Source organism: Microcebus murinus, chromosome 6, assembly GCF_040939455.1.
Source record: "Microcebus murinus isolate Inina chromosome 6, M.murinus_Inina_mat1.0, whole genome shotgun sequence".
In the NCBI taxonomy this organism is placed as follows: domain Eukaryota; kingdom Metazoa; phylum Chordata; class Mammalia; order Primates; family Cheirogaleidae; genus Microcebus; species Microcebus murinus.
The window spans coordinates 48088312-48101125 of record NC_134109.1 but is presented as its reverse complement, the minus strand read 5'-3'; the positions used below and the strand labels follow the sequence as shown (position 1 = coordinate 48101125).

Below are 12814 nucleotides of genomic sequence, written 5' to 3'. Positions count from 1 at the left end.
TCTTTTCTCAGTCTGCTTTGCTGAATCTTCATCTCCCCATCTATGAACCCTAAAGTAACCCAGAAACAGTCCTCTTCGTGTTTATTTGCTCCCCAGACTGTAGAACATAGATCATATGGTCATAGGATGTGATCTATATGAGACCATTCATATGCTAAGGACAACCAAAGTTGTATCTCCATTCCTAAGGTCCCCTAGATTCCAAATGAATTTATATTACTGCTTGAGAGTTTTACTTGGACATCTAATAGGTATCTCAAACTTAATATGTCCAAAACTTAACTTGATATTCTTCCCAAACCCAGTTTTTCAGTCCTACCTCACTAGCAATTCTATCCTTCTAGTTGCTCAGGCCAAAACCCTTGGAGCTATTTTTATTTCAGAATATTACAGGCGTACAAATGTTTTGGTTACCTGAATCGCTTTTGTACAGTCCGAGTCAAGGTTCTAAGTGTGGCCATCACTCAGATAGCATGCATTGTACTAGTTAGGTGTGAATTTACCCATCCCCGCCTACCCCCTCCCACTTGCTTGGTTTCCATTGAGTTTTACTTCCTTACATGTTATTCTTTACTCCTTCTATCTCTCACATTCAACCATCCAACAAATCCTGTCATCTCACCCTTTAGAAGCCAGTCACTAACTCAACCACTCCCATCTACCCTAGTCCAATCCAAGGTAACTTGCCTAGACTATTGCAAACCCTTATTTCCACCCTGGCCTCACCAAAATCCATTATTTGGCTTGCAAATGCCAGTCAACTTTTAAGGCCAGACATGGTGGTTCACACCTGTAATTCCAGCTCTTTGGAAGGCTGGAGTGGGAGGATCCCTTGAGGCCAAAAGTTTGAGACCAGCCTGGACAACATTGAGGCCCTATCTCTAAAGTAATTGGCTGGGCGTGGTGATGCATACCTGTTGTCTAGCTATTTATGAATGTGAGTCAGGAGGCTCTCTTGACCCAGGAATTTAGTGTACAGTGAGCTATGATTGTGCCACTGAAGAGAGCATATCTAAGCTAGTCAACCTTTTTTTTTTTTTTTTGAGACAGAGTCTCACTCTGTTGCATAGGCTACAGTGAGTGCTGTGGCATCAGCCTAGCTCACAGCAACCTCAAACTCCTGGGCTCAAGCAATCCTCCTGCCTCAGCCTCCCAAGTAGCTGGGACTACAGGCATGCACTACATGCCCAGCTAATTTTTTTTCTATATATATTAGTTGGCCAATTAATTTCTTTCTATTTATGGTAGAGACGGGGTCTCGCTCTTGCTCAGGCTGGTTTCGAACTCCTGACCTCGAGCAATCTACCCGCCTCAGCCTCCCTTAGTGCTAGGATTACAGGCGTGAACAACCGCGCACAGCCAAGCTAGTCAACTTTTGATAACCCAGTCATGGCATTCCTCTACCCACTCTCCAACTAGATGCTCATCTCACAGTATCTATGGCCTATAGGGCTAATACACAACTGACTTTCTGTTTCTCACTGGGCTCTAGCCATGACATTGCTGGCCCAAAAGGCTCTATCCAGGAACTCATGTCCCCTCAGTCTCATGCTAGTCACTTGCACTACCATGATACTTCGCCTTTTACTGAGACCCTAAGTAAATGTCTTTCAACATCATGATTTCATCTTATACAACCTACATCCCCACTCCAAAATGACTGCTTTTCTCTGAAAATATACATTTGCACACATTGACATATCTGTATAATCACTGTTCCCTTCCATATGTGAGGACTTTTCAAGCTTTCACCTGTGAAATGTCCCAAAAGCAAGGACTACTATATAATCTCTGAACAACTTCCTCTTCCCAGTGCAAGTTTTAGTGATAGCCTTCTTTCACAAAATCCTTTCTCAACAATTTTTAACCCTTTGCACTCGCTTGCTTTTTTCTCATCATCCACTCAACATTATCCACACTGGACATCCGAGTGCAAAGGGTTAACCCAGCTCACTGTTATGAGTCAATTACTCATCAGAATATGTGTCTCAGGTTATATACTGGATGCTCCTGTATATGGCAGAATTTTCCATTAAAAAAAAACATGTTTTTCAAAGTATCAAAATAAAATTGACATTTATAAGAGTTCAGCATGAATATTTTTATGTAACTGAGGGGGGAAGCCACATATTTTAAAGACAAATTCATTAAGAAATAAAAAATAAATTTTAAAAGATATCTATAACCAATTACCTATTCCAGTCACATTAAAACACTGAACAAACAAACTGGAGTTTCTTTTAAATTTTATTTTATATACAAAGAGCTACTAGCATGGTCTCTTTCACTTTGTGGGTGCCGTGGAAAATCCATTCAAAGAAGATCACTTAGTCCAACTGGAAAAAAAAAGCAGATAGGAAATGAATTATTTTAAAAAGCTTTAAAATCTCAACTTCTAACAAAAATGGGTTCGACATAGAATACTGTTTAAACTAGAAATGTGACCTACCCAAACTAACAATAAGATCTATGTCATTTAAATATTTACTGAATGCCTGCTACAAGCTGCTCCACAAACCTAATACATTTTAGACTATAATTTTTAGTACTGGTATGCCCACTTCATCCCCCAAAGAAATATTTCCCAAAACAAAACACTACTACATAAAATAATCTTCACCAAATGCTCAAGATAGTTATTAAGTAGGTAACAATAATTACAATTAACCTTAGCCTGAGAAACTAGGGACACAGAGCCAGTAAGTTCATTCTCTCATCTGTGATATTCTACCTCCCACTGAGTTATGTGAATATCCGCATTGTAACACCGGGCTCACAATGATGAAGTATTTGGCCAGCACTGAGCTTAAATATACTCTGTCTCTGCCACACCAGAGATCTCTTATTAACAATTTACATCACTATAATAAACCAACACAAAAACATCTATTTTTAACAAGTAGGTTCTCCCCAATACCCTATACGAAATAATTAGGAATCAGCTGGTGATTTTCTGAAAGAGCCAGTATTAAATTAGTTTTCACCTTCTAGAAAACCTATTTTAAATACTTTTTAGCAGCCAAGAAAACTTCATACAAATATTAACTTGATCAAGGTCATAAACTATCAAATGGCAGGCCCCTCTTTGCTGAATCCTAACAAAGCCTATCCCTAAACCTCCAGTTCATTCCAATATATGACACCAGCAAACATATCGGGTCAGTGGTTAACACATATATTTAGTTTAAAAATGTCTAGATAAATGAGATGTAAAATTTAACTTAGTGGCTTCTGTAAAGTGAATAATTTTATCCAACATAATACATGGGACCTAAAACTGGCAGAGCTGAGTAAAATGGGGCTAGGCTAAAAAGGCCAAGTTTCAAGTCAAGTCCTTCACCCTCCCCATTCTATTAATCTGAATGCCCAAACCCTCAACAGTGTCACCGGCTACCGACAGCCCTACCAACTAAAACAGAGAAAAGGTCTCGCTCGAAAGCTCACACTAAGAGCTATCACCACATTCTCTGCCCACTGGAACACGGGAGTATGGCGTCTAGGGACGGTACCTTAATGAAACCGATGTCCTTCGCGTACTGACGGAAACACTGGCGGCACATATTGAGGCCGTATTTCCGGATCAGACCGTGCCGGTTTGAGCAGACGCGACTGTAAAAGAGACAGCGTTTTTGCAAGTCGCAGAAATTACATGATTCCACACTCAGAGGGCCACCCCCCCTCCCGGTTTTCCCGGACCCATCAGAGGTCTGTAATGGCGGCACTAAGAGCTCGGATTCGGTCTCTCCGCACGCGCTGCCCGCGAGCTCCTCTAATTGAGATTTTAAGCACCCTCGCACTCCAGAGAAACCCTTTCCTAAAACCACAATCTATTTCTCACCAAGAACGAGAGCCCTGGCCGAATTTTCGCGGGTGGCTCCAATAGAGCTGCTGGTGACCCATCTTGCTCTCAGGAGGGCAACGAGGCAAAAGGAAGGATCCCGCGCGCGCATGCGCTCTTCAAATTTTCAGGACACAGTTTACCCAGAATGCCGTGCTAAAAGGTGACGCGTGCGCAATGCGGCAGTGTTGTTTCAGTGGGTGAGTGGAGCGAACTACTGGAAACGTTCTAGGCCGGCACCGTTGATGACGTCACCGCACCACAACCTCTAGTGGTGTCTTGCGCTGCTATTTCACCGCCGGACGCGGTGGCGCGCGCCTGTAGTCCCAGCTACCCGGGAGGCTGAGGCAGGAGGATCGCTTGAGTCCAGGAGTTCTGGGCTGTAGTGCGCTATGCCGATCGGGTGTCCGCACTAAGTTCGGCATCAATATGGTGACCTCCCGGGAGCGGGGGACCACCAGGTTGCCTAAGGAGGGGTGAACCGGCCCAGGTCGGAAACGGAGCAGGTCAAAACTCCCGTGCTGATCAGTAGTGGGATCGCGCCTGTGAATAGCCACTGCACTCCAGCCTGGGCAACATAGCGAGACCCCGTCTCTTTTGAAAAATAAGGAAGCGAAGTTTGAAATTTGAAGAAAAGAATGATCTTACAAGCTCCTGTCAACCACATCTTTTATATTCCTTTAATTAAAATTTTACACTTGGAAGAGAATTTTCCCTCAACCCACAGTGACACCTACTGGAATAAACTTACAAAACAACCTAAATCAGCTGCAGTAATTACAAGTCAACGGTAGGAGTTTCCCTGTATTTTGTTAAACAGAATGCGTTTTCAAATTGATTTTTTAAATTGACACACTTTAACAAATACAGTTACACCATTCCAGAAAGAAAGAAAAGAAAACGATTGGAGGTTCTTTGGCTCTTAGTGTATTTGATACTTAAATGCAACTCGCTGAATTTAAAATGATAAAAATAAAACAGTGAGAAACAAGTAATGTGTAAGATGTTTTGCTTTGACCAGAAAATTTGATGACAAAACAACTAACGAAAACTGAGTGCCAAAAACCAAATCTCTGCTGAAAAATGTCCAGATGCTACATGGTCATTTATAATGCCTCTAGATAAACCTAAAATTGTACATGGCTCTTAAAGCTTTAACTAGATTTATGAAATATTAGCACAAGGTGCAATAATTGAGGAAAATTTTACACATAAATTCTTCTATTAGAACTGAAAGACAACACTTTTAGGTATGTTATTTCAGTTTTCTGGTGAAGTCCCCTTACCCAATCATTAACTTAGGCACTGTGTGATATGATTAAAGGAGGCTAGTCAGAGATTTAAAACCCCTTTATGATTTGATCTCTGCCCTCAAAATTTGGTTATCTAGTGTGCAGAGCAGGGTTATCTCCCAGAGCTCTTTCTTTCAGTTTCAACTTTCATGCCCAGACAATCTGTATACAACTAAGTAAGCAGAATATTCTGTTTTCAGTGATGGATGTGCTTATGAAGTATGAGAATAAATAGAAATTAATTTTAAATTGAAGTACAGTTGAGGGAACTTTGAGTATAAATCTTATTTGTGAATTTAAGTACATTGGAATAATTTTCATTTTAAGGTTATTATTCAAGATGTCTCCCATTTTCTTCCTCAGATTATTCTTAGACTGATCTGTGATCATATATCCAGAATTTAGTCATTTAAAAACCTGCATCTCTTTTGAGTTACCTTCAAGTTCACAACCTTTAAGAACACAATCATACTTTTTCTCTAAACTTTAAAAAATGTATTATACCATAAACAAAGTCTAAGACATATGTTTTGCATGTTTGGCTATTGCAATAATATGTAAACTTCAATATTATCCCCCAGTTCTTTCCTGTTGGTCAGAATTAGGTCTTTAATTATTTGATTAATCCTTCAAAAAAGCCCAGTGTTTAACAGTGTGTATGTGTATGTATCCATATCCATTCCAGCAAATATTAATATTTTAATTGTATATATTTTAAAGTAAAACATAGATACATATATGTATAATATATTTTTTGAAGGAAGTCTTTCTCCAACCCCAGACTCCTATTTATTTCCCCAATCTCCCTGCCCAAACCAACAAGCTATCAGTTTTTAGAAGGGTGCTAAAGAAATATTCTATCTTTGCATCCACTGAAGTAGAAGTAAAAGGGGGGAAAAAAAGAATTATTATTCTATCTATATATACACACAAGTGTGCACATATATATGCATGTATACATATATATGTATATATGTGTGTATACATATACTGGTATTTATATTTTTATATGCTATTAATTATATCTCTTTTCATTTATACAACAAAAGCATACCATACTCAATGTTTCCCACAAATAAATAGCTTATAAAGCATCTTAAACGGTATAAAAGTTATGATGAAATACACAGCAAAACAGGTAATGAAGGTGAATTAAAACATCCTTGGTTGAACATTTTTTTGCATACTTAAATTATATCTATAGGTAGATAGATATAGATATATAGAGATAATAAAATAAGTCTATAAAATAAGATTTTATAAAAGTATGTCAGTATCTATAGACATAGATATATATAATAAAGTATGTCTATAAAATAGCATTCTCAGACCAGGCACAGTATCTCATGCCTGTAATCCTAGCACTTTGGGAGGCTGAGGCAGGCAAATTGCTTGAGCCCATGAGTTCAAGGTTACAGTAAGCGATGATCCTGCCACTCCAGCCTGAGTGACAGAGCAAGACCCTGTCTCTATGAAAATAAATAAGTAAATAAACAAACAAACAAAATAAAATAGCATTCTGACAATGGAGCTACTAGTCCAAAGAATATGAGCTTTTATAGATATTTATAACTTTCCCTGTAGAAATTATATTAATAACAATTCAGACTCATACCCATATAGAGTACCTGTTCCCCACAAGCTCTCAACAGTATAAATTAGCAAACTTTGGCCAGGCGCTGTGGCTCACGCCTGTAATCCTAGCTCTTGGGAGGCCGAGGCGGGCGGATTGCTCAAGGTCAGGAGTTCAAAACCAGCCTGAGCAAGAGCGAGACCCCGTCTCTACTATAAATAGAAAGAAATTAATTGGCCAACTGATATATATATATAAAAAATTAGCCGGGCATGGTGGCGCATGCCTGTAGTCCCAGCTACTCGGGAGGCTGAGGCAGAAGGATCACTCAAGCCCAGGAGTTTGAGGTTGCTGTGAGCTAGGCTGACGCCACGGCACTCACTCTAGCCTGGACAACAAAGTGAGACTCTGTCTCAAAAAAAAAAAAAAAAAAGATTAAATTAGCAAACTTTTTAAAATTTGTCATTCACATAGCCTACAATTGGTAAGTGTTGTTTTAGTTTGATTTTTGATAAGGCTGAGTATATTTCCCTGTGTTTATAAGCCAGACATATACTTTTATCTGGGAACTTCTTTGAGTCCCCAGCCCACTTTCTTAATGTATTGCTGATGTGTAGTTTATCTATTTGTACTTAACATGCAAGGAAATACACCTTTGACCTCCATAATAGTTGCATAGTTATTTTATTCATCACCATCTCAGATTCTTACTTATTTCTTTAATTTGCTTATGACATACTTTTCCATACAAAAAGTTTTAACATCTATGTATTAAAATTTATGAACTTGTTGCATTACTCCTTTTAGATTTTGCATCAAAATTCTTAAAAACTTATGTGTTTTTCCTGTGCTATTTTGACATTTCCATTTTTATTTTAAATCTTGAATCCACCTAAAATTTATTTCACTGTCCCCTGCAGGAAAAGGGGAGAAATCCAGCTTTTTTCCCCTCCCATATGGCTAGCTAATTACCCCAACACAAGCAATATTAATTGAATGTATGATTGCTCCATTCTAGGACAATGCAGGCTTTCATAAATATTTGTTAAATGAATAAGCTAAAAGCAAAATTTGTTTATTCTTTCTACAAATATGCATTGAGTACCTACTATATGTAAATACTATGCTAGACCTTCTATATAATAGTAGTGACTCAGACTCCAGGAAGCTTGCCATCTAGAGGTAAAGATAGGCATATAAGTAAGTAATCGTACAACAGTATTTTGGACATGATAACCTAAAATTCCTCTTGCTGAGAAGACCCAAATATGATGGATGAAATATCACATGTTTTAAAATGCAGAGTTTAGCTCTGAGAAAGGGGAATCCCAAGGACCAGCTACTAAGTAGGAACTGAAAAACCACAAAGGCTGCCCTGGAGCAATTTGTCTTGCTGGGTAAAGGACCTGGATTCCAAAGGAAGCAACAGACAAGCCTTTGGGCAACTATATTTAATCAAATTGTCAAGAGTGGAAATCCATAAAGGTTTTTGGGAGAAATTAAATGCAGCATCTGAGACCTGAGTTCTAGCCCTGTTTATTCTAACACTGTGAGGTAATGGGCAGATACTATAACTTTACTCTTTTAATTCCATTCCCTCTTGTGTAAAAGGAGAGAATTGAAGAAGAATATCTGTAAACTGTGTTTCAGCTCCAAAACTTTAGGATTCTATAGCAGGAGATCCCTCTAGAAATTTTACTGGGCTGCAGTGTGAATGGTAGATTATTACATTACCTGCCTAACTGATATCCCTGCCTCCAGGCTTGCTCTACCACCAATGTAACCTCTTTACTGACCACAAGAACTTTCCTGAACATGTGTGAATTTATTCCTGCTTAAAATTTTTTAAAGATTTTCCAGAACTTTCAGGTTAAAGTCCAAAGGCCTTGGTTTAGCAAACAAATTATTTCATCATCTGGCTATTTTATTTATACTCCTTTAAGGCTTCACCAAACATTTATCCCATTATAGTGTAATAGTTGGTTTACTTCCCTTCTAAGCACTGTAAACTCATCTTTGCCTTCTAATCATTTAACATAGCTGCTAGCATACAACAAGAACACAATAAATATTAAATGAATGAATAAATGTATTGAAGCAAGAAGACCTGGTAAGTTTAGCAAGAGAGAAGTAACACAGCTCTGAATTGACGTAGTAGTTCTAAGAATCAAAAGGTGAGTATTAATTAGGAAATCATACTAGAAACACAAGTTGATCAAAGAATGTCATCAAAGAAAAGTAGCCCACTACAGAGCTTTGAAAGTTACAGATGCCAGGATGAAATAACTTTTGTCAGACAAATACAGCCAGTAAGGCACAAAGGAGGGGGGCTTACATTTGTATGTTTAGGATAAGAACTGTTTCCAAGGACTTCCTAAAAACCCCACAAGAAATCCCTTCATGTCCTTCATACATCTCTAGCTTTACACAGCTTGCACGTTTCAGACATATATATATATTATTTCTATGACAAGGTTTATTATTATCATTCTTTAGGACTACAGAAATTCAGATAAGATGCTCTTAAAAGAACACTTGCCCAGTAACAGCATATTCACCAATGCACTGATGACAATTCTGGCTTTGAGCCTCTGGAACCAATGAACTCTGTTTCTTGAAAATTTATGTGAACTTCTCCTTTTTGCCAATAAAAGCTTTCGTTTACACTTCCCTCACTGGAAACACTTTGGCTTGCCATTCTGTGCATCCTGAATTATAATTGTTCTCCATTTCCAAATAAATTCAACATGTTTGGAGAAATTTTTCTTTTCTTTTCTTTTCTTTTCTTTTTTTTTTTTTTTTTTTTTTTTTTTTTTTTGAGACAGAGTCTCACTCTGTTGCCTGGGCTAGAGTGCCATGGTGTCAGCCTAGCTCACAGCAACCTCAAACTCCTGGGCTCAAGGGATCCTTCTTCCTCAGCCTCCCAAGTATCTGGGACTGCAGGCATGTGCCACCATGCCCGGCTAATTTTTTCTATATATATTTTTAGTTGGCCAATTAATTTGTTTCTATTTATTTGTTGTTGTTTTGTTTTTTTTTTGAGACAGAATCTCACTCTGTTGCCCAGGCTAGAGTGCTGTGGCATCAGGCTAGCTCACAGCAACCTCAGACTCCTGGGCTCAAGCAATCCTCCTGCCTCAGCCTCCCTAGTAGCTGGGACTACAGGCATGTGCCACCATGCCCAGCTAATTTTTTTCTATGTATTTTTAGTTGGCCAATTAATTTCTGTCTATTTTTAGTAGAAATGGGGTCTTGCTCTTGCTCAGGCTGGTTTCGAACTCCTAACCTTGAGCAATCCTCCTGCCTCAGCCTCCCAGAGTGCTAGGATTACAGGTGTGAGCCACCACGCCTGGCCAAGATATTTTTCTTTCTTTTTTTTTGTGTGTGTATTTTTGTTTTTGGTTTTGGTTGACAGAGGTCTGATGTGTAGGGTGTACATTTGTTAACTACTTATATTTATTGATATTTACCATTAAAAAAAAACCTACCTCCAAGATCTGGATCCAATGTGCTAAGGCAGACAAGACTATATTGTCCATAGATTGTGACCTCCTTCTGTAAGAATCTGATGTGACTATGATCTTACTAGCTCAAGCCTAGTGAGCTACAAAGTAAGTAAAGTTCACTATGGGCACAAATGAAGGGAAAAGTCAAGGAAATCCAATTATCTGTTGAATGCTTAGTATGTGCCAGAAAGCCAGGAAAATAAAAGAAATGAAAAGTAATTTTAAGTGCAATTGGAGTTTGCAAAAGGAAGATCAAGATGTTAAAGAAGGCTTAGTGCAAAGTGAACTGGGTTTTGAAAATTAATAGCATTAATTAATTAACAAAACAGAGAGGAGGAAATGAGTGTAGTGTGTAGGCCGGAAAGAAAAGGAACTAATTTTACATAAGGAAAACAAGCGGGCCACGGTGGCTCATGCCTGTAATCCTAGCATTCTGGGAGGCCGAGGCAGGCGGATTGCTTGAGGTCAGGAGTTTGAAACCAGCCTGAGCAAGACCCTGTCTCCACTATAAATAGAAAGAAATTAATTGGCCAACTAATATATATAGAAAAAACCGGCCAGGCATGGTGGCGCATGCCTGTAGTCCTAGCTACTCGGGAGGCTGAGGCAGGAGGATTGCTTGAGCCCGGGAGTTTGAGGTTGCTGTGAGCTAGGCTGACGCCACGGCACTCACTCTAGCCTGGGCAACAAAGCGAGACTCTGTCTCAAAAAAAAAAAAAAAAAAAGAGAGCAAAACAGAAGGAAAACAAATCTAGATGTTATTTCTTTGATTTTTTTGTGTGTGTCAAAAACCTGTATCCCGATTTTAAACTCCTTTTGTAGTTCCATTTTCAGTCAGTCTACAATGGAAACTAGCTTGAGGTAATAGAGAGTGGATTGTCCCGGCCCGAGGGACCTTATGTTACTCGTGGGGTCAAGGGGGACCGTGCCTGAAAGAGATGGGTGAGAGAAAGGAACGAGACCAAGCAAAGGGTTGTCAAGGTCTACTTTACTTGGATTCTTAGTAGGTTTTATAAGCATACAGAAACAAGGAAGTAGAAACAGAAAAAGAGAGTGGGGTGACGATGAGTCTTGGGTCTGGGCTAATCATCCCCAATCAGCGTCTTATCGGTATCGAAGCTGTTTGTGACTGGTTACTCATCCCCAACCTGGCAGGTGGTCGGGAACAATTGCAGTTAGCACACCCTGGAGAATTCCATGGTCAGCACATCATGGAATGCATTCTTCTCGGAGCTATAGCTGGAGGGTGGAGTGCTATTTTCCTCCGGGAATTTTCCAGGGCGAAGCGTAGGACGAGTCATAGGGGAGTTGAGGGTCTTTGGGGGTCCTTGCTTCCAACAGTAGATGAGGTCAAAAGACAGATTTTATTTGCATGGTAGTAAAGAGAAAAGTGTGGATTCACAAACAGTCCACTAAGACCAAAAATTTGGGTACACTCTAGAATGTGATCCAAGTATTTCAACCATTAAAACAGAGTAGACCAAGGGGAGGATGTGGAAAAGGGCAATGAGATCTCAAAAACTGATATATGTTTATTTTGCTTTCATTAAAACATTATCTTGGCCGGGCGCGGTGGCTCACGCCTGTAATCCTAGCTCTCTGGGAGGCCGAGGCGGGCGGATTGCTCGAGGTCGGGAGTTCAAAACCAGCCTGAGCAAGAGCAAGACCCCGTCTCTACTATAAAAAAAAAAAAAAAATTAAAAAAAAAAAAAAAAAACATTATCTTATTTAACCTTTTTTTTTTTTTTTTTGAGACAGAGTCTTGCTTTGTTGTCCAGGCTAGAGTGAGTGCCATGGCGTCAGCCTAGCTCACAGCAACCTCAAACTCCTGGGCTCAAGCAATCCTCCTGCCTCAGCCTCCCGAGTAGCTGGGACTACAGGCATGCACCACCACGCCAGGCTAATTTTTTCTATATATATTAGTTGGCCAATTAATTTCTTTCTATTTATAGTAGAGACGGGGTCTCGCTCTTGCTCAGGCTGGCTCTTGCTCAGGCTGGTTTCGAACTCCGGACCTCAAGCAATCCACCTGCCTCGGCCTCCCAGAGTGCTAGGATTACAGGTGTGAGCCACCGTATTTAACCTTACTTAATAAAATACTCTTATTTAAAATATTTTGGGAACTACATGTCTTTTTTGAGAATCTACAATTAGGAAGGTAAGTTTTTGGCAGTACATACTGTAAGGTTTTTTGGCGGCGGTGAGAAGAAAAGACAGAGAGGGAGAGAGTTGGGGCCAAACCACGTGGCTTTATTATACACTCGTGGACGAGGTTCTGGGGTCCAAAGAGAGGGGGGCCCCAGAAGTCGCGCCCGTTTGAAGGGGCTGAGGCCTTTTATATCTTTTGGGCCTGGGTAGAAACTTTTGGCGGGAAGAGCTGGGGATTTTCCATTGTGACCTTGGGTGGTCATTGAGGAAAGGAGGGGCTGGAGGTATTTGTGAAATCCAGGAGCCAAAACATTCTTATCCAGGTGGACATCTGGGTGTGGATCCTCTCAGCCAGCAGGGCCTGGCAGTTTTGTCCTTGGCAGGTCTGACCTCAGGAGCCTTTTCTTTTTTGAACTAGGGAAGGGAGGGGGCCCGCCATCAGCCTTACACATACCAG

The 12814-nt window shown here is 39.9% G+C and overlaps 1 protein-coding gene across 1 annotated transcript; it reads right to left on the bottom strand.

Annotated features, from left to right (window-relative positions):
* Nucleotides 1-2229: 2229 nt before the first annotated feature.
* RPS29 (ribosomal protein S29) lies at nucleotides 2230-3994 on the bottom strand. Its single transcript, XM_012758036.2, has 3 exons — nucleotides 3839-3994; nucleotides 3510-3609; nucleotides 2230-2336 (listed from the first exon to the last, which is right to left on the bottom strand). Exons 1-3 carry the CDS (start codon nucleotides 3898-3900, stop codon nucleotides 2328-2330), a joined length of 171 nt encoding a protein of 56 aa, XP_012613490.1. The 5' UTR covers nucleotides 3901-3994; the 3' UTR covers nucleotides 2230-2327.
* Nucleotides 3995-12814: the final 8820 nt, after the last annotated feature.